Below are 20,906 nucleotides of genomic sequence, written 5' to 3' on the forward strand. Positions count from 1 at the left end.
TGGAACTCTGACCTCCTTCCAGGGTCACCATGAAGACTTGGAAAACTGACTTGTGGGAAATCCTGAGCACAGCACACAGTAGGTCCTCAGTCACAAGCTGATCCACAGCACACAGTAGGTCACAAGCTGATCTGTACCACCAGCTGTTTCCTCATGACCAGGGAGTCCCCTTCAATCCCAGGGCATCCTCTCTGACCCGCGGTGAGGCACACTGTTTGGGGCTGGGTGCCATCTGGTGGTAGCTCTTCCCACTCTCCGGTGTGAGGCTCCATCCTGGGCACCCACTCTTGCCTTCCCCACTTCCAGCAGTGCATCCTTCACTTCCTGTCTGACCTCAGAGATGCTGGGGTTAGGGCTGGAACAGCAAGTGAGGCTTGGCAGTGAAGGTAGAGGCTGTGAAGTTCTCAGGAACCATGGCTGTGGTTTGGTCCTGTCCTCCCAGACAGCCCTGACCCAGATGATTCCAAAGCCAGCCCCCCCCACCACCACCACCGCCCCAGTCAGACATGGCCCAGTAGCACATCCACACAGACCCCCAGGCTCTTATGAGGTAATTTTATTTCTTCTCATTTTAGGTAAAAATAGTAAATACAAGATAATAAAGGTAAAAATACATTATTTGGATTTTGTTGTTCTCTAAACAATGACAACTTTTCTCTACAGTACAATTTTTGATTTAGTGTTTTTTAAACTTTTTTTTTTATATAAACAAATAGAACTATTTAACTATTAGGCTATCTGGGTTCTCATCTGGCACTTAAGAGTAGGTCACAGGTCACCTCCCGGTTCTGGTTGTGTGTGTGTGTGTGTGTGTGTGTGTGTGTGTGTGTCGGGGAGGAATAAGAAGGGACTCAGGGGCAGAGAGCTGACTTCCCAGGACACAGCTGTCGTCCTGAGTCAAGTGGGCGGACACACATGTGCATCCAAGATGGCCGTTTCCTGCTTTGGCCACGGAGGCTGGACAGGAGGGTCTCGTGTATCTGATGGCACTTTTTCCCTCCTTGGGGTAGCTTGTCCCTCCCACGGGCTTAGTTTCACAATCCTGGATCCAGGCGGTTCCTGGGCTATAGATATCAGTCATGTGCCCAGGACAGAGCCAGTGGTTCCTCCTCCTCAGAGGGGCTGAGACTGGGACACCTGGCCCGGCTTTGGAATGCTGTTAGACGTCAGTCACACCTGCCAAGCGGGCAGTCAGGCCCTAAATGTCCTTGCCCTGGTTCACCCGCAGGTGGTCTTTGTTCAGATTCTTCCCAAACTTCTCGCTGAGCTGCTGGATCAGGTCTGCCAGCTCTCCTGTAGCCTGAGACTTCTCCTCCAGGAGCTCATAGCGAAGGCTTGAGATGTCTTGTTTGATCTCCTTGAGTTCACCTGCAAAGACAGGAGGGCTTACTGGGTGTATGTGTGTGTGTGTGTGTGTGTGTGTGTGTGTGTGTGTGTGTGTGACAGGAAGGAGGTTCTGTGCTTCGGGTGCAGGTCCAGCCCTGGGGAGGCTGAGTGGAGGGGTGGGGGGAGGGTGTTGGGAATCTCAGAGATCCCTGCACCCACAGATCTCCGGGGAGAAGCGCCTGTTTCCCCGTGCACAATTACAGGCCCTCCCCCCATTCCTGGAAAGCTTCTCCCTTCACAGCTCCGAGAGGTGGAATTTAGGGCTGTGAATTTTCAGGCACCTGTTTCACACACCCATGGCTCCAACGTTGGCCTCAGAGCCAGCACACGTAGGGGTCAAGCAAGATGCTCATTAGCTGGGGCAGCCATTTCATGGGGCTCTGCTTGGTCCTGTCTATATGTGCCAAGGGAAGAAACCCCAAGCACCAGAGAGCAAGGCTCTGCACATGGTTGCAGCCTCAGAGCTGGCGACCACGGCTTCCCTTAGTTCTTAGAAGCAGCCTGACTTCCCTAATGCGAGCCTCCCTGATGCCTGCAGCTGCCTCCTCCCCTAATAGGGTACCACCAGTCACTTTCATTTTCTGTTTCCATAGTGACCTGCGCGGTTAGAAGCCTGATAGGTCTGGGCCTGTGGGAATCTCTTTATTAAGCACAAAGGGGAGTAGAAAGGTTCTTTTCTCACATGTTAGACACCAGACATAATTCTGGCAGGGGTCCACTGCTTGTGGGGTATACTATTCCTATCTCATATGCAGCGTGCTTAAATATATAAAGTACAGAGGTCTCATATACATGATTATACCCCCTATTTTTATTAGGGTACTTCACTAAGCCCCAGACTCATATCAATTAAGTTAAAATGACATCTGGGTACCCACCCCCAAAGTGAATATTAGTTATCATGTCCATCACAGCCCCACACTACTTAAGGCTGATGCAGCAAGCACCCTGTGATTTAATAATTGGGACCCACAAGGAGCGGCAGGGCCACTGCCCAGCCTCTTGGACCTGTGTGCTCGGCAGCTAGACTGGACATTGCCATTTTTGTAGGCTGTATGCTAGGTTCCCCAAGATAGGAAGTCAAGGGTCACTCAGTGGCCAAGCTCTTTTGGTAGCTCTGTGGCCCACGTGAGGGGAGACAGGGTACCTCCAGTCATAGGCAAGAGTTTTTCAAATATTTATCCTAGGTGTTGCATGATTAATGACCCGGTATAGGGCATCTGCTTCTTCCTTACGCATACTTGCTTAAATTAGACTGAGAACTAACTCATTTGGTGAGACTGATGTAGACAGGAACTCCAGTGTGCACAGGAAGTGCCAGGTGCTGTTGTCTAAAGTGTTGGCCATAGGCCTTGCCACAGATGTGGGGAGGCATTAGGCTGGGACCTGCACCTTCACCAGCTGCCACTGAAGAGGGCACACTTCAGAGTTCCTCAGAGAAACTGCTATCGCCATAGTCTCAGATCTCGGAACAGAGACACAATGCGCAGCTGGGTCTGAGCCCGTGGTAGGTTCTGAAAACGAGGCACGGGCTGACCCTTTTGTATGTGTGCCCACGGAAGAAAGGGTGAATGGTGGGATTCTAGGCTATCCTGAGTTCAAAGGGCTGGAAGCCAACTGAGGATGATGGTCACTAATAATGCCTAATAATGTCCCATACCTCCATGATGTCCACAATGTCATCATTAGTGGCTGGCCTCTCAGGATAAGTTATATCACACAGCAAACAGAAACTAAGGTGACATGTTATGGTTACATGTGGAGGCAGGTGCTAATCGTCTGGGTTGGGAGGGGATCCTGGACCACCCAGGAGCCAATCTAATCATGTGCCTTCCTTACAAGAGGAGGCGGTAGAAGGGTGGGGTAGAGATGATGGATGCTGGGTGGGAGAGGGAGTGATGAGAGGGGTGTAGTTGCTGAGGGGCGGGTCTAGTGCAGAGACAACAGGGTAGCTTGGAATTTGGGCTCAGGGTGGACCTCAGTGAGGAAGTGAAGACCTTGGTCCCCCCAGCTCATGGGAATGCATCTGCTTGCACTAAAGAGCCAGGTATTCTCCATAAAGAACACAGAACCCAGACAATCCCAGCCTCCACCTGAGAGACCCATGCTTGACCCCTGGCCTGTAAAACTTAGAGTGAAATCACTTTGGGGCCTCTCTCCCGTACCTTCATTGACTTCATCGTTCTCTCTGTCCACCTGGGCCTTCAGCACGTATCTCTTTATGAGCCGCTTCATGATCTTCTGAAATGAGAAACAGGGCAGCGCTCAGAGGTGGTGAGGCCAGCAGGGTCTGATCCTCTCACCCAGCCCAGGCCTCAGCACTGGATGCTAGCAGGCTGGTGTGGTCCCAGGGTGCTCTGCCCAGCGGAGAGACCTGGGCAGAGCTCTGCATAGCCTCCCCACCTCCCCACCTCCCCACCTCCCCACCTCCCAGGAGGTGAGAACAGGACACTTCCCGCTGACAGGAAGTCAAGCCGAGGAGAATGGGAAGGAGAACCATCTTAGAGTTATGGCTCTGCTTGAGGCCCTGGGCCCAGTGTTGCTCTGGCCAGACAGGGAATTCTGGGAAGTCTTATCAGGTCAGCCAGGCAAATGCAGCCCTCGGGTGAGACAGAACACCTGCTGTTCACGAGAGCAGCCCAGGCCAGGCTAGAGGGTTGCCGGCCTCAGCCATACTGTCAGCTTCTGGGCCTTGATGGAGAGACTGCTTCCCCAGATGTTGCACGGGCCTGACCGTGCATCCCCAGTTATGGAGGAGCAAGGGCTTGGGGTCCCTAGCTTCCAGATAACTCACTGAACAAAGTTTGAACTACATGTAAGGGACACCAAGAATAGAGCCATGCGTCAGGAAGCCCGGTGGAGCCGAGCTCTGGATATTGTCAGCTAGTTGTTCCAGGGTTCCTGTGAAATCAGAGAGGTTAAAAATATCCCTAAAACTGAGATTTCTGGCTCTCGTGAGTGGCATGAAGAGAGGGGCCGGAGTTTCCTGCTCCCCGGCACTGTCCCATCCAGTGCTTGGTTCACCCGCCACACCTAGGATCAAGAGGACACGGCAGCATCTTCTAGAGTTCAGAAGCTATGGTAGTGGACCTGGGCTCAGTCCGGAGTTCTCTCCAACCACAGGAAAACGGAACTGTGCTATCTGCCAAGCACCGGACGCTTCGGGCCACTTTCCTGTTGAAGCCCTCAGCAGGGACTATCTTGTCAGCAGGGACTATCTTGTCAGCAGGGACTATCTCCAGACTGTGGTCCTAAGATTTTATCTGCACTGAGCTAAGTTTCTTTCACCCATGGCCTGAGTAAGCTTAATCAGGCCAGTGAGCCCTTCTTCACCTGTGCCTGTGGGTTCCCTTCCCTGTGGCTCTATGGTTTGGATGGTGGGAACCGCTCATCAGCAAGTTGTCCCCATTCATCCCCAAGAGGTGGGTGTTAGCACTGCAGTGCCTGAAGTGTCTTCTACTCCATGGAGCAGGACATCTGCATGACAGGACCGTGTACCCACCCCTGGGTACCTTCAGTGGAAACATGAACCAAACAAACACGGAGAGAAAAATCGTCCTAAATCGTCCTTCACAGAGTCTCACAGCAGACAATGGAGTTATCTACTACCCGTTAAACTAAGATGTCCTGAGCATTTGACTACTGCACAGTTTTAGGCCGACCCGAGGACAAGGGTGCTAGTTAAAGCTAGGTGCCTTTCGAGGCAAGCCTCAATAACTAAGTGTCTCTGCTGGGTGCCCTCCTTTAGGCTTGAAATACCAACACTCAGGAGTCTGAGGCAGGAGGTTAGTGAATTCCTGGGCCAGGTCCAGGTCTGGGCTACACAGTGAGACTCTGTCTCAGTGAAGCAAGGAAATGGTTTCTCTACTTCTGGAGTGACGGGGTTTCGCTGTGCATGAGGAAGATGGCAAGGCAGAACCTAGAAATGAAAGGGGGTGAGAGGCACCATTTTGTGGGTGCAGAAATCACCATACCATTTCCTATTTAGTAGTTGGTATCTGCTGTGCTCTGGATTGAGTCATACAATTAATTCAAGTCTCCAGAAACATCCCAAGGGCTATACTTATCACTTTAAAATGTGGCTGCAAAGCTCCTGTCTGAATTGGCAAGATCAGTTCACATGCCTCTACCTTGGTGGTGGTGGTGGTGGTGGTGGTGGTGGTGGTGGTGGTGGTGGTGGTAGTGGTGGTGATGATGTGGGGGAGGGAGAGGAAGAAGAAACTCAGAAATGCATGCTGTGTCTTATAGCCCGTGTTGTGTTAGTCTTACACACAGAAACCTTCTCAATCTCCCCAGAAGCTCAGGGACAGATGAATTGTTACTTACAGAAGAGAACTTCCACAAGTTCAGAGTGTGGAGCACTTCTCTAGGGCTTCACAGATAGAGAGCAGGGGAGGGCAAGGTTTAGGTTTAGCCGAAATGAAAATCAAAGCCACAATAAGAGGTGAATTCCCTGGTGGTTTGGGAACGAGACTCATTGCCCAGGAGCTGGATCCGTTAGTCAGTGGGCTTGTACTGGCTCTGGGGACCTTTCACAGAGAGAAGCCTTATGTCAGCGGATGGGCAACCTCACAGAGGGAGAGAATTGCTGGCCTCATAGTCGTGCTTGTTGAACACACATGGCCCATTCTTGGCTACTGGCTGCTTGATCTGAGTGGGGTTCTACAGTTTTGGGGGTCTAAAGGGCAGAGAATCAAACATCAAGGGACCTGAAGGACATGATTACTGGTAGTGCTGCACTAGAAACCGTAAAGTGGTTAGAAGATAATCTCCTTGATACGAATGCCAGAAGGGTGTGGGGAAGCCGGTCATTGAAGGTTTCCTCTGTTTCATTGTGTGTGTGTGTGTGTGTGTGTGTGTGTGTGTGTGTGTGTGTGTGTTGTGGGGACAGGGTAGGGTAGGGGGGAAGGATGTAGGGAATGGAGGGAGGGAGGGAGGGAGGGAGGGAGGGAGGGAGGGAGGGAGGGTGCTGCTTCGTGCTGAACTTTAGACAGCTCCTTGTTTCCTTCCACTGAGTCCTTTGGCTACATGAAGATGGCCTCTCCCCTGTCCCTGGCCCCATCCCTGGCCCCTACCCCCATGACCTTAGCTAGCAGCAGAGGTGAGTATTTTTAGCGTTGTTACTCAGCAGAGGAGACTCAAAGAGGATGCAGAAGAGATGCACAGTGAGTAAGAAGTGGCTGTCACACAGAGACTAGCATCTAGGCACAAGGGGCACACCTCCCCAGTGCAGACTCCTGGGTTGTGGTCCATGGGTGCAGGCAGGAGGGGACACAGATCCTCCTTCTTGGGGCCTGCAATCTTTGTGCTGCCAAGGTGGCCAAGAACACAGCCCAGGAAGAGAGTACACACTGTATACTGACAAAGGCGAATGAGGTAGAGCCAGATGGACGTGGCATAGCCCTCCACCAACAGAAAGCAGGAGCTTATGGAAGCATGGGTAAAATGGCGCTCAGTAGAAGCCAAGCATGATGGTCATGTGTGTGAGACCCTGGCACAGGAAAAGCAGCACTGTCAGTTTGTCTGTGACATGCTGGTGTGTCTCACAGCAAAAACCAGCTAGAAGGTGAACCAGAAGCCAGGTGGGGAAAGGGGTTCAAGTGTAGCCTCAGCTACATAGCAAGTTCAAAGCCAGCCTAAGCTACATGAGGCCCTGTCTCAAGAAACCCAACCAAGCCACTGCCCCCAAACAGTAACAAAATAAACTCTTCCCCCCCTCCCCCCAATGACCCCACTGTGTCATGAAACTAAGATCTGTTTAGATGGTGGACTGTGCCTGGATTCTGTGGTGTCTTTAGGATGTGCTTTGTCATACAGAAATGCTTCCCTCAGAGAGTGAGTATTGGGGTCTGTACCCCTAACAGACAGACTCTTGGAACAGGCCACAAGGCAGCTCTGAGAGGAGTGCACTTAGACCATGTCAACAGTATCATGGTTTGTCCCACTGTTTGGTGTCTTGGGCATGGAAACCAGGAAGGAAACAACCTAACTAAAGCAAACAGCTCGTACTGAGGGGATCTGGCAATCCAAGGTCTGCAGGAATAGTCAGTCAAACAAGGCACTGGGACTGAAAAGCTTAAAACGGAGACTACGACCCACCAGGGAACTCCTAAGGTCTGGGTAAAGGGTGTCAGGCTCAGGGCCGCTCAGGGCGATAGGGCAGAGTGCACCGCTGGGATTCTTCAGGGTGTTTGCCAGTGACTACAGTGTACAAGGCTGACAGAACAGGCACTCAGTGTGCTGGCCGCTCTGGGAGATTGACTGAGAGCTTCAGGTTCTCCGCTCACGTGGAAACTGCTGTGTGATGAGCAGGCAGCCTGGAGGGCTCCCTGTGGGCCACAGACAGGCAAACCGGCTCAGGTCACCCTCAGATCCATTCTTTGGTGTTGCCTGTTGCTGCTGGTGACGGGGTGCAGCTTAAGAGCCTTCTGGCTCATCACCCTGGGCTTGGAGGTTCAGACAGATCCCCCTCAAGAGACTGCCAAGCTCCAGCAAGGCAGGGGCTGAGGGAACTCTGGGGGGAAGCACCAGGAAGAGGGATGCCAGCCTAGTGCCTGGGCAGTGTTGTGGGGTAACAGAGACGTGCCCTCGGAATCAGGTGGGTCACAACTGGATGTGAGGCCTCAGCCAGGCAGATAGTTCTCTTATCTGTCAAATTTGTCAGAATCTGGGGGGGGGAGGGCTGCTTCCACATGTCCTTTGGGGTCATCTCAAGGTCAGTTTAGATCCTGAATAGATGACTACAGCTCAGAAGGATGCCCAGACACAGAGCATCACTGGTCCAGACTGCCCGAATGCAAAGAGAAGGGTCCTCTCAGTCCCCCTGCCGCCCCCTAGCCCTGCCAGGTGCCTTTGTGCCTTTCCACTAGGAATACGTGAATAAGTAGCCTGGAGCCTTTCTCTAAGCGACAAGAGACAGGCAAGCACAGCGTCCCAAGGTCACCCCTAGCCTGAGGCTGAAAAGCATCCAATCTCTGTCTTCGCAGCAGGGATTGGGGGAGATTTAAGGCTGGCTGGCTGGAGGCTGTGATGCTGGTAGGCAGATAGAGGGCTACTAGGCTGATTGTGATTCATCTGGGTGCAGGACATTCACGTGCAATCATCCTTCCTTTATCTCTGTAGCTGGTTCTGCCTAACACCGAGTTTCTATAAGGCAACTTCTATCTTCTCAGTTGACAAGAGAAAAATCTATGCTCTTCTCAGAGAAGCTGAGAGGTGGGAGGCTTCCGCTGGTCAGAGGACTTAGACTGTAAACCAGCTCAGAGCAGGCCAAACTGGGCATCTCCATTCTGTGCACGGTTAGACTCGTGATCTGCCCGTTGCCAATTTGGAGCTCATGTCATCTGATAAAACAGTACACGCTTTGAAGGCTGAACTGTTTCTTAATTGTACAATTAAATCCTCTCCACTGCACACAGCTGGCTTCTGAAACCCAGATGAGGAGATTCAGCTAGAGACCTGTGTCGGGCAGATGCCAGGTCTGTGAGGGTCCCCCATGGGAAGGCAGTACCAGGGGCATATCACCTTCTCACCCCAGTCGAAAGGGATACCCAGGACATCACATCACAGCCAGGAGAGATGACACGTAAGGGAGTGGAAGGTAGGGGGAGGATGCCCATGCATTTAACAGCTGACCTGTGGTTACCACTCACCACTGCTCAGGAGTGTGTTCCGACTGGAACAAAGCCTTAGCCCAGGTTTCAGGAAGGGATGCAAGATTGCGGGCATGGGCGTGTTACAGAATTCTGTGGCATCCATCTCTACAGGCTGCCAGTCTAAGGACAGGTATGCAGAGATGACCCTGGGACCCAGCAGGCCACCTAGGGCACACTGGGCATCATGGAGGGGCCACTCCTTCCCCTCAACCCACCCAGCCTCAGGTCCTGCTGGCTGTATATCCAGACTGTGCATCGCCTATGTCTGTTTTTCTCCACCGCCCACTCACACAGCCCAACTGTAACCAGCAGTCCTTGCATCTGAACCTGCACACATATCCTCCTTACTGGAGTCTTGCCTGATGACTGGAGCTGAATACAGTCTTACTGTGTCTGCCTCAGCAGTTACTCTCCTCTCCTGGACCTTCTTAGCCCTGCTCCTGTCCTGAGTAGCTGTGCTCTGTCTTCCTTCCGACTTTACCTTTAGCTCCCTCCACCCCACCCCCAGCAGCTTGAGATCTTTGTGGATGCACCTTTACTCACAAGGCTTCATGGATGCCTCCTTTTCCTGGCTGAGGTCTTGGCCAACTCTCCTCACCATGAAGACACCCCTTTAGCCAGGCCTTCCTGGGTTTCTCCAGGTTTAATCTTATTCTTTGTTTCTTGGAACATCTATCAGTTTGAGGCCATATGCTATCTATGGGTTTGTCATTTAGCCTCCCCTTTTGTGGCCTGGAGGGGCCACTGAGGTACCAAGGAGGTACACTGCCTCCTCGGTAAATGGCACAGAGCCTGCACACGACAGACGCCCTGAAGGGAGCTGAGCTCTCTGCTCACTCGTCAACGTGACTGGGCCCGTCCTGGTGGGCTCGACCTCTGCCCACACTTAGGTAAGGGTGGTTACCTGGTATCTGGTGGGCTTGCTGAAGGTGCTATTGGCTGTCAGGTTTTCAGAATTCCTCATGCCAGCCTGGTAGCGAGTCTTCTGGAGCAGAGAAAGAAGAATTCATACATATACATGCATGCAGGACCTGAGAATATCCACATACATACACATGCATGCAGGATCTGGGAATATACACATACATACACATGCAGGACCTGAGAATATCTACATACATACACATGCATGCAGGACCTGAGAATATCTACATACAGGGCCAGTCTGTAGAGGATCTTCTGGAAATAGATTTAGAAATGGCTTGGCTTCCTAGAGTGTTGCTCCTGGGAACTGAGTTGCTGTAGGGTTGTCATGGTAACGGACCATTATTGGCCCAATTTGGTCAAGGAAGCCCTGAATTCTTTTTGTCTTTCCTCTAGAACTCCTCAGAGGTTCTGCTATTCAATGAACACTGAGACCACAGAAGCAAGAGAGATTGGGCAGGGAATTCAGTTCTCAGATCATCCTCTTTCTGCAAAAAGCTATTCTATGCTCATATTCTACTCACTGTCCTAGGGCCTACCATATGCCCTAGGGCAGTGGTTCTCAGCCTGTGTCAAACCACGCATTCACAGGGTCACCTAAGACCATCTGCATATCAGATATCTACATTAAGATTCAAAACAGTAGCAAAACTGTAGTTATAAGAGGTAGTGACAATAATGTTATGGTTGGGGGTCGCTGCAACCTTCGGAACTGTATTGCAGGGTTGTAGCAGTGGGAAGGCTGAAAGCCACTGCGTTAGGGAGTTCCCCTCTCCTGGGGCCATGTCTTTCTAGGCAGCAGGCTGTTTGCTGAACTCAAAGCATCTCCCTAAGGAATTTGGGGTCATTCTGCCTGGTGGTGCTCTACTGAGGTGCCTGGTAGATTCTGTAAGGCAATGGCCACAACAGCTCCTGGCTTGTTGGCACCCTTTGTTAGAAGGAAGGAGTCAAACACAGTCTCCCCTGCTCCTCCCCCACCTTCCCCCTTCCTCTTCAGCCTCCCCTTACCTCCTGCCTCCTACTGCTTTTTCTTAGCCCACAGACCAGGATGCTACCTACTCTGAATCTGGAGCTCGGCTGTAGGCTACCTACCCTGAACTTGGAGTTCAGCATGCCCATTTCCAGGTCGTTTTCACAGCGTTTGGCCTTAGATTGGCAGAGCTCTATGAGGCACATCTTGATTCTCATTATGAGATAATAAAAGGATTTAGGGCTCGGCACCAGGTTAAAGGGAGCAGGGAGAGTTCTTCCTTCATCAAAGTAAGAAAGCCAGAGCTTCGCTCGAGCAAATTTCCACTCCACGTCCGCGTCTTCCTGCGAAACGAGGATACAGTCACATGAGTCAGAGACCACGATGACATCGAGTGTAGTGAAAGCAGGGCTGACCGACTGACCGACTGATCGAGTCTACAGCCGTAGAGCAGCTCGCTGGCCAAGATCGGAGGGCTGTGTGTACTTACCCCATCTGCTATGACGCAGGACTATGACACAGTGCTCTAAGGCCATATGCACACACCACTCTTAAAGCTCTCCCCCTGCCTTGGCCTTCCAGGAGGAAAAGGCTGGCCAGTGCTGCATCCTGCCCGCCATGCGCCATACTGGTGCCTTTGCCAGCATTTCCCACTTGCAGTTTTCACTGAAGCTTCCTCCTTCTGGTCCCCACCTTACAGCTCTGGCTACTATAGCTTGGTGTTAACCATTTCTTTTAGGAGTGTCACCCAGCAGTGCATTGTGAACCTGAGGTGACCCTCTTAGGAAAGCTGACATTTTCTATGCCGCCCCGCTGTTAAAAAAAAAAAAAAAAGACAGGTGAAATTGACTTCACCGATGTATCTGATTTGATTGAGCTAAAGGGTTGCCATGTTAACAAGTCATTGTTATAAAATTTACCGCTGGGGTGTAGCTTGGTACTACAGCGCATGTTCAGAATGTGCCAAGCCCTGGGTTCAGTACCTAGCACCACACACAAAAAGTTACTGAGATTTTTTTTTTCTTTGAACACTAGACTTCTGAGGTCCAGTGTGAATTTTATACATGCAAAACGCCTCCGTCTGGGCTAGCTTCCTATCAGGTACTCCATGCACAAGTGGGGCTAGTGGCCACAAAACTGCACAACACAGCATCTCTTAGTGGTCAGAGTGATGGCAAGGAATGCGAGGAGGGCTAGCCTATGGGACGCAACACACAAAGCCCGACTTCAGCCTGTAGGGCAGGCTTCTGCTCCTTTCCCTTCACCGGTGCTGGGTGCTGGGGTAAACACAAGACTTGGGTCTTCTGACTCTGTGTCAAGTCTGGACCAATGTGCTGGGTGGCCCTGGGAGATGATGCTCAGTAGTCTTCTGTCTACAGGCTCCCCGGAGCCTCTTATGACAAGAGGGCAGTCAGTCCCGGGCCAGGAAATGGGTAGGGATGGATAGGTTTTTCTATTTCTTTTCAAACTTTGATTTTTAATTGTGTATCTTTTCATTCATTTGCGGGAGGTTGGGGATGGGGTTTAGATTCATACACATCTGATTTCAACACTTGTGAATCACTTGGGACTTGAACTTGTGAATCCGTGCAGTGTGGGTAACACTGCCTCTTGCCCATTCTGAGGCAGGTATCAAGTGAATGCCTGCTTGCCCAGGTGCTGGCTACACACCAGGGCACTTGTGAGCCCGTCATAGATGTGCCCCTGTGAGCCTTCTGGGATGGAGCCCTGGGGTATCAGCCCATAGCCACCCTTTGCTTTCCATTGGGAAGGTTTTACATTTGACTTGTCTGCCCTGGAATGTGACACACGAGTCTTATAGATGAGGTGCTCTGTGAGAACAGGGGTCACTCCAGGTAACATAGGAAGACAGGAACCAGAGGAAAAAGGGCGGTGTGCCGATAAGAACACTGGAACCTGTGTGGGTTTAAATCCTGGCCGTGGTCCTTGTGAGTTGTGACAACTATGGCATCTGATTTGGCAATTCTGAACCTCAGTTGCTTCATTTATAAAATGGGACCATAAACTAGTGACCTGCTTCAAAGGTGGCCAGAAGAACTAAAGGAACTATATATTTATAAAAGACATGTAGCCATGCCAGACACTGGCGAGAAAGATCGTCAATCGCCTTGGCTGGGCTTCCTGCCACAGAGGAAACTTCTACCCTGTACTTTCTGGCCTATGCTTAGGAGGAGGCCTATCTCACGGATCTGTGCACAGTCTGGCCGATGGCATGGTTGGATCAGTCACTTGTCGGCCCACCTTGTGGCTGACCAAGAGATGGGGCCCCACGCTGAAAGAGGATCTTGTGCTGAGCTCGGCCTATCTCAGGGCTCAGCAAAGTCTGTTCCACGGCTGATATTAGAGCTGAGTAGTTTTCAGCCAGCCTGAGTGGGGGGAGGTGGAACGGAGAATGTGTGAGTCAATTGTGGGAGGGGTGCTGGGCAGTGCGAACCACTGGGCAGTGCGAACCCCGGCCGTAGAGAGCCGTGAGGGCCCAGTAGAAGAGTTTTCTCACTTTTAAAAGAAATTATTTTGATCCTTTAACCAAAAGGCTAGATGGGAGGTTAGGGGAGGGGGGCGAGGATCCAGACAGGCATGGTGGCAGTGCACAGTGGATCCAGAGAACCATGACTGTCCCAGATGGAGGAGGTGGAGAGGGATGCCGTGGCAGGAGCAGGAGAGCCTGTGGATTCTGACAGGAAGTGTTCACCACACAGTGAATGAATCAGCGAGTGTCCTCATACAAAGATCCACTCACCAGGGCCAAATGTGTTCATGAGTATCCACTATCCAGTAGCTCATGGCTCATGGGTGACAGAAATGCTGTCTGGCTCTGGCTCTGGCTTGGCCAAGAAGTTGTTTGGGGCACAGAGTGGGAGGGGTTAGGCCCCAGTGTTCTGCCCACTTCAGACATCTCCCTGAGCTATGAGCTTGCCTAGCCCTGTACCAAGTGGGCACCGCGTAGCCAACCTTCTCATGCCAGGGCTAAGTGGACCAAAGCTCAATATGTTTGTTTAAAAATCTCTGGGAGGGAAATATAAAGACCCAGGGGTTTTCTTCAAGCACCGTTAGCCTTTTCTTACACTTGGGGAAACCGAGGCCCAGCCGGATAGGAGGACTTGCTGGCAACAGCTTATTTGCATAGGAAACCAAACATATAAAGATGCTTCTTAAGATGTCACTGGCCCATCCTCCCGGCCTGTGCTGCATCCCCCAGGGAGCGGGGTGGGTGGGGTGGGGAAGGGGACAGGCAGCTGATGCCTCAGGCCCAGCCCCCTACTTTCCCTTGCCCGGTGGGTGCTCCTGCAGTGGGCACACACTCTCTGTCTTAAAACATGCAAGTCTGTGTTCCAGAATGATCTTTCTGGGAGAGTATATTATGGGCTAGATGACCTCAAAAGTCATCTGCTGTGGCCCTACCGCACCGCTCTGGGATGTGAATGGAGTCGCAGGCAGAACCTTTTCAAAAGGTGCTTGACATTAGAAGAGGTTACACGGGCAGATTGATCAAGCAGATTGGCAGAGGGCCGTGGAAGGACAGAGCTGGGAGGCTACTGTCTGCGTGCCCAAGAGGGCAGCCTCACGGGGAACCATCTGCCTGGATATCTTGTTCTTCTGGCCACTACCACTGTAAGAAAATGAATGCCTGATGCTTAACTGATGCCTAAGCTACTGTCTGATTTTACTTTTTTTAAAAAAAAATCCATATTGAATTAAGTATTTTATTTTCCTATATGATAAATATGGATGTAATAGTTTCTTATTATTGAAGCGTAGGGTTTGGCAGGCGGTGCAGCAGGCCCACTTCCAGCTCCCTCTCCCACAGGAGGGCTGCGGCCCCACCCTTGGCATTCTTTCCTCTCCGCCTCCCTGCTTGTGTGTATGCGCATCGTCATAGTCATCGGAAATTTGCGTGCTTTTATTTGGAGAAACACAACTTGCATCTTTCATGTAATAGTGCCTGAGGAACTTCTCCCTAACTTACAAAGCATAAGAAGGTCGAGATGTGCATGTGTGTGCACATGTGTGTGTATGTGTGTGTGTCTGGGCTGGAGGAAGGTATGTGCACAAGTGAGTGCAGTACCAATGGAAGATGTACTATAGGAAAATGGCATAAGGTCCCCTGGACACTTTTTTCATAAAGCTTGGCGGCTTGGTGGCTTGGTGGGTTGGCGGCTTGGCAGTCTCCACCACCGTCATTAGGTAAACTCTTCATTTATTCTGTTCCATTGACGTTTTTGAGACACAGTCTTGCTATGTGTGTTGGGATTCTAGGTATGCGCACTGATCTTTTAAGAGATGTATTACATTTATTTAGTACTGTGTGTGAACATGTGTTTGGGTGTGCACATGAGCCGTATTACATTTAATTATTACTGTGTGTGCATATGTGTTTGGGTGTGTACATGCCATGGCACATGTGTGGAAATCAGAGGATGACTCTATGAAGTCAGTTCTCTCTTTCTACCATGTGGGTGCTGGGATTGAATTCAGGTCACCAAGCTTCGCAACAAGCCTCTTTATCCACTGAGCCATCTTGCTGCCGTCCCCCACTATGGCTTCTTTCTCTTCTTAAGTTGTACAGTATCGACTTGCTCAGGGTCATCACAGTCAATTTAACTTGATTCCTATCATTGCTCATTTGTGTTGATTTAATTCCTTGATGTTCTATTAAGGCTGCAGCCAACTGCTCATGGTTTGTGTAGTTCAGTTCTTAGTAAGTCATCTGCCGATACCATTTGTTTTCTCACAGTGTTGGGGATTGAGATACGGCTTTGCAAATGCGACCACGGAGCTGCATACTCAATGTCTTTATTTTTAAAGCATCTCCTTTCTCCCTCTTCCCCCTCCCCCCTTTCCATGACTGGGGATCACACCCAAGACCTCGTCCATGCTGAGTGAGTGCTCTGGGCCTCATTCACAGCCTGCACGCTTTCTGTTATCTTTCTGGCAAAGAGATTTTCATCTTAATGTGTCCCCAAGCTTCCTGGTCTGTCTCCTTCCCTTCGCTTTGCATCTTCTGGGCCTGTTTGCGTTGACCCCAGAACATGGCGATGTGTTGGTTACCTTACACTAAAATGTTACTTATTACTCTGTGTGTGTGTGTGTGTGTGTGTGTGTGTGTGTGAGAGAGAGAGAGAGAGAGAGAGAGAGAGAGAGAGAGAGAGAGAGAGGTGGGAATGCATATGCTATGGCACATACGTGGAGGTCAAGGGATGGCTTTGTGGGGTTGGTTTCTTCTTTCTTCTTTTCTGTGGGTTCTGGGGGACTAAACCCTGCTCGTCAGGACCTGCACAGAGAGTACCTTTCTTTACCTGCTAAGCCATCTCGCCAGCCCTTACCTGGTTTTATTTGTTTGCTTATTTTTGCATATGTGTATGTGTAGGGGGGATGTGCATGCATGGATCTATATGAGTGTACATGCCTATATGTGTGCATGTAGAGGCCATGATTTGATGTTGGGGATCTTCCTCCATCACTATGTACCTTATTTGAGGAGACAGGTTCGCTCAATGACTCTGAAGCTCACTGGTCAGGCTAGGTTAGTGGGGCCTGAGAGCTCCCAAGCTCCTGCTGAGTTTTACTTCCCAGAGCTGGGATTACAGGCACATGGTGCCACGCCTAGCTTTTTACATAGGTTCTGGGGAGCCAGATTCCAGTCCCCACGCTGGCTAAGCATGCACTCTATCCACTGAGCCATCTCTCCACCCCCCATTTTCTGCCTTTTCCATGAGCTCCTTGGGCACAGCGACTAATCTCATCATCACTGTAGTACTGTCTCGGCACACAGTAAGAAGCACAAGACAGGCAGAAGGGGAATGGGCACATAGCCATTGTGATGTGCCATGGGCCACCATCACCTGTCTGAATGATGTGTGACCCTGGCTGGTGCCTTCTGCTCTCACTAGGCTTTCCCATGTGGTGGTGGCAGCAAGACCATGTGGCAGAATGGCAGAAAACGTGCTCCAGGGAGAATGTCTGTTACTGTCTTAGCATCACACGTGAGGGCGCATGCGCGTCTGCTGCCCCTCCACCCCCACCCCCTTTGCTGCAGTGCTATGGCCGGCCAAGGCAGGGACGGCTCGGAACAGGCTCACCTCGATTTCCTGATAGGAGTTGTTGATCATGGCTATCAGCATGTTGAGTAGTACAACCACCATGGTGACATTATAAACCCCATACAGCACGTAGCCAATATTCTCGATGAACTTGTGGTCGTATTTCAGCACCACCGAGATGACCTCAGACAAGCCAAATATGGACCAAAACAAGGTTTTAAAGCTTTCTTCAACTCTACAAGGAAACAGACAGGCCTTTTAAGCATCTTGAACTAGTTCACACTTTTAACATGAAAGCTGCCCTCTCATTACCAGGCTTTAATGGCCTCTCCCCACACCCCCAGCCCAGAATGGGCCTGGGGTGGGCTGCGACTGCCTACACTCTGAAATATTGAGGTGCTCATATTTCTAAGAAGACTTGGAAAGACTCTCGCATGGCAATGTCTTCTGTTTTAAAATTCAATTTTGTTGGCTAGGACTCCAGGCTGGGATATTGTTTTTATCCTGCTGTAATTAATCAGACATCTAAAATTAAACACAGGGCAAATGTTTGCTTTTGAGCCTCAGGAGAGTTCATTGCTCCTCTGGGGGACGCTCAAACAGCTTTTCTTAGGCTCCATGGCCTGACCGTGACCTGTGTTCAACAGACTGAGCTGGCACTGCTACCTGGTGGCACTTGTGGGCCTCTGACACCTGGTAGCAGGCTCACGTTTTCCCTCACTGTCTGTGACCAGGGAGGCCTGATCAGAAAACAAGCTGAGGAAAATGCACGCATGTTCTACTTCTACAGGTGCCGCATCTGGTGTGTGCTGCCCATGTGCACTGGGTGGGTGGTCCTGGGGAGGCCTGGCTGTTAGCAGATGGCTCTTTGACCTTTTGAAATTACTGGACACAGAGGTTTCAGTCCCCAAGCACATCTCACGGTCCTAACCTTCTGGCTATGAATTCGTATCAGGCTTATTATATAATATCCAATCAAAAAGCTGGATTGTGGTTGGATGGCTTAGAACATGCCTCTGTCGTCGGGACATAAAGTTCAACTTTCTAACCTGTATCCAGATTTCTAGTGCAGTTATAAGACAGGACTTCCCCCCACCCCCGCCACCCCTTAACATTTCGGATTTCCAACACGCACCCACAAGTGGCCAGGATTAGCTGGAGCTCACCCCACCCCATCAGTGTTTCTCAAGCACTGAGATTTTTTTTCTTGAGAAAAGGTACAAAAATGTTAGTTTTCCAATTTGGGCTAAAAAATCCACTCTTGACTTGCATGAATTTACAGTTCTCCTGCATGTGAGAATATGGGGGTGTCTAGGTGTGGGGGTGGTGGCTAGTGTGCACAAGCAGCTGTGTGGCTCATTCCCTGTGCATCTCAGAGTCTGAGAAGCTGGTATCCGAAGCAAGTTTACGCTGGTATTGCTTGCCTTTTATTTCCTCTGAAGCTGTGAGTTTGTAACATTTAATCAGGAATCTACTAGCAGGGTTTTGTTTGTTTGCTTGCTTGCTAATTTGATTGTGTTTGACACAGGGTCTCACTATATAGCTTTGGCTGGCCTGGAGCTCACTGTGTAGATTAGGCTGGCTTTGAACTCAAACAGATCTGTCTGCCTGAGCCTCTGCCTTCTGAGGGCTAGGACTAAAGGCCTGCATCACTTTTTGAAGTGAAGACTAGATGCAAGCCATTACTGAAGAGCTCTGGTTCCCACTGCCATTCTAGAAAGGGAAAATGGTTTCCTCCTAGAAGGTGTGAATCCATTTTATATGAGAACATGGCGTTCACTGTGCGGGAGATTTGCGGAGGTACTGTCTGTCTCCCATCGAGATGGAATGATTCTGTTATCTCGTTGTGGAAAGGAACTGTGGCATAGAGAGTCCCAAGTCACGGGATGGTGAGTTCCAGATCCTAACCGCATAGGAGCCGGCCGCTCTCCTTCTCTTGCACAGCTGTTCCCTTTTCCACAGGATCCAGCAAAAAGTGGTAAGCACTTGTCCCAAACAAGTGGCTAATACCTGTGACAGCGAGATGTTTCACCCAAATTCACTTTCCGTTCCTTACCCTAGACCACCCCACAGGTCTCTGGCTGATGCCAGTGAGGTCACAGGGGACACAGGTGGGACGAGCCCTCTACATTGGTTTCAGTTGGGGAAGAAGGGTCCTGAGGGTCCCACATGTACTGTTTCTCACTATGGAGTTTGCCCCGAGCCCTCGTCTATTTCCAGTTCCTTCTTAGGCATTCTGTGTTTGTAATCAGAAGGCGACAGAGCAGGCAGATCACACTTTGGTTAAACTGTTTTTGCAGGGGGGGGGGGCTCTAACGTGACACAACCCCACTCCAGACAGCTAGCACCGCATGCTCATTTGATACCCCCTCCTCCAGTGCAAGGATTAGCCTCTGAACCTCCACTTAGCCTCATTTCTAGAAACATAATTACAAGAGGCCCAGATTTGAGATTGCTAGAGGGATAAACACTCTTCCCTGATTGGCTGCGAAGGGGTCTTAGCCAGACTGCAACGACCTCTTTCAGGCTCTTGAGGAGAGGTCTGCGGCTCTTTCTCCTCTTTGTAGGAGGCAGAATGAGCTGAAGCAACAGACCCCCCTTTCAGAGAAAAGGTGGGCTGACTGACCAAGTCAGGGCAGTGAGGGCCGCTGTCAGTCTCTGGGCTTTGTATCTGGAGCCAGCCCAGTCCATAGGAGCGTTCAGTGTACTGAGTATGAACAGATTGGTGTTTGCTATTCGTATTGGCAGAGGAGACCTTATTGGCTGACATCTGACATGCAAGATTACCTAAGCTAAGCTGTGAGTGATAGCATGCTTTGTCTAGACTGACACAATGTGAATAGATAAGATCTGAGTGGAATTGAAGAGTTAAAATTAGAAAAAAAATACTTACGATGAAAACTAGCATACAACGTTGCTGAGAATTTACTAGATGATCTTGGCTTGGGGAAAGTTTCAGAAACTATTAATACAGACTCCAAGAGATCCGACCACACAGAAATTAGCTCCTGAATGTCAAAAACACAGTAAGCCATAGACCCAGTGGGATAAGGACTTGAATCTGCAAACATTAGTGGATACATTAAGAACCTTCCCCATTGATTTGATCAAATTCCCCAAAAGAAACAGCTTAAGGTAGGAAGGTTGTATCTTGACTCATGACTTGAGAGGATATCTGGTGGTGGCATCATGGTGGCAAGAGAGTGACGCTGCTCGTTGAAGCCTCAGTGGTGAGGAGGCCGATAGGGGCTCAGATAGATGAAGCCCAGGGAAGACTGTAACTGACAAGAGCCTTTCTGCAGTGCCACACTTTCTCAAACTAGACACAATTCTTAAAGGTTCCATAAGCCATCTACAAAGACACATGGACCTGTGGGTGAGGCATGTTTAAATTCAAGCCATACAGACAACGCATAGTCCAGGCTGGCTTTTAACTTAATATGTAGCCAAAGCTGATGCCCTTGAACTTGATCCTACTGCCTCCACCCTGCGAGTCCTGAGATCACAGGTTTGTGACAACACACTTGGCTTCATAAGCTCTTGTATGAGTCAGCCTGCAAACAAGACATTCTAAGAAAAGTGTGTTTCTGTTGGGGAAATGTCAATGAACAATGTATGCTTTTGAAAGTGCAAGAGCTTCATAGTCAACGTGAAATGCTGGGCTAAGATCTTCTAGTTTAGGGTGTGGCAGGGATAAAATAATTAAAGAAGCTCTGTCTCCCTACCCTCAGTGGGAGAAGATTTGTGTTACCGACATCTTGGAAGCCTGCATAATACATTCTTAGCAAGGAAGGTGGGCTTACAATCAAGTCAGCTGACCATCGATGGTGCCAAGGGCCCAGACCTGGAGCTAACCCCAGTGTCCTGGGAGCTGTCCCACAGCCTGCAATGGTGTCTTTATCACCATCC

The 20,906-nt window shown here is 50.3% G+C and overlaps 1 protein-coding gene across 7 annotated transcripts in view; it reads right to left on the minus strand.

Moving 5' to 3' along the window:
- Positions 1-532: 532 nt before the first annotated feature.
- Positions 533-20,906, minus strand: part of Trpc7 (transient receptor potential cation channel, subfamily C, member 7) — a 122,871-nt gene continuing 102,497 nt past the window's right edge. For 4 of the 7 annotated variants that reach the window (XR_001780787.2, XM_006517263.4, XM_006517264.4 and 1 more), the window contains 5 exons: positions 17,037-17,232; positions 11,058-11,279; positions 9,946-10,026; positions 3,552-3,627; positions 944-1,368 (listed from right to left, as the gene is read on the minus strand). Coding sequence is in view for 6 of the 7 variants with exons in the window: in XM_006517263.4 (XP_006517326.1) it covers positions 1,199-1,368; positions 3,552-3,627; positions 9,946-10,026; positions 11,058-11,279; positions 17,037-17,232 (745 nt within the window). In the remaining variant the exon portion in view is untranslated. Of the gene's footprint in view, positions 1,369-3,551; positions 3,628-9,945; positions 10,027-11,057; positions 11,280-17,036; positions 17,233-20,906 lie in introns of all 7 variants that reach the window. The other 3 variants (NM_012035.3, NM_001302373.1, NM_001302372.1) reach the window with 2 other exon arrangements.

The sequence above is a fragment of the Mus musculus genome, chromosome 13, assembly GCF_000001635.26.
Source record: "Mus musculus strain C57BL/6J chromosome 13, GRCm38.p6 C57BL/6J".
Taxonomy (NCBI): domain Eukaryota; kingdom Metazoa; phylum Chordata; class Mammalia; order Rodentia; family Muridae; genus Mus; species Mus musculus.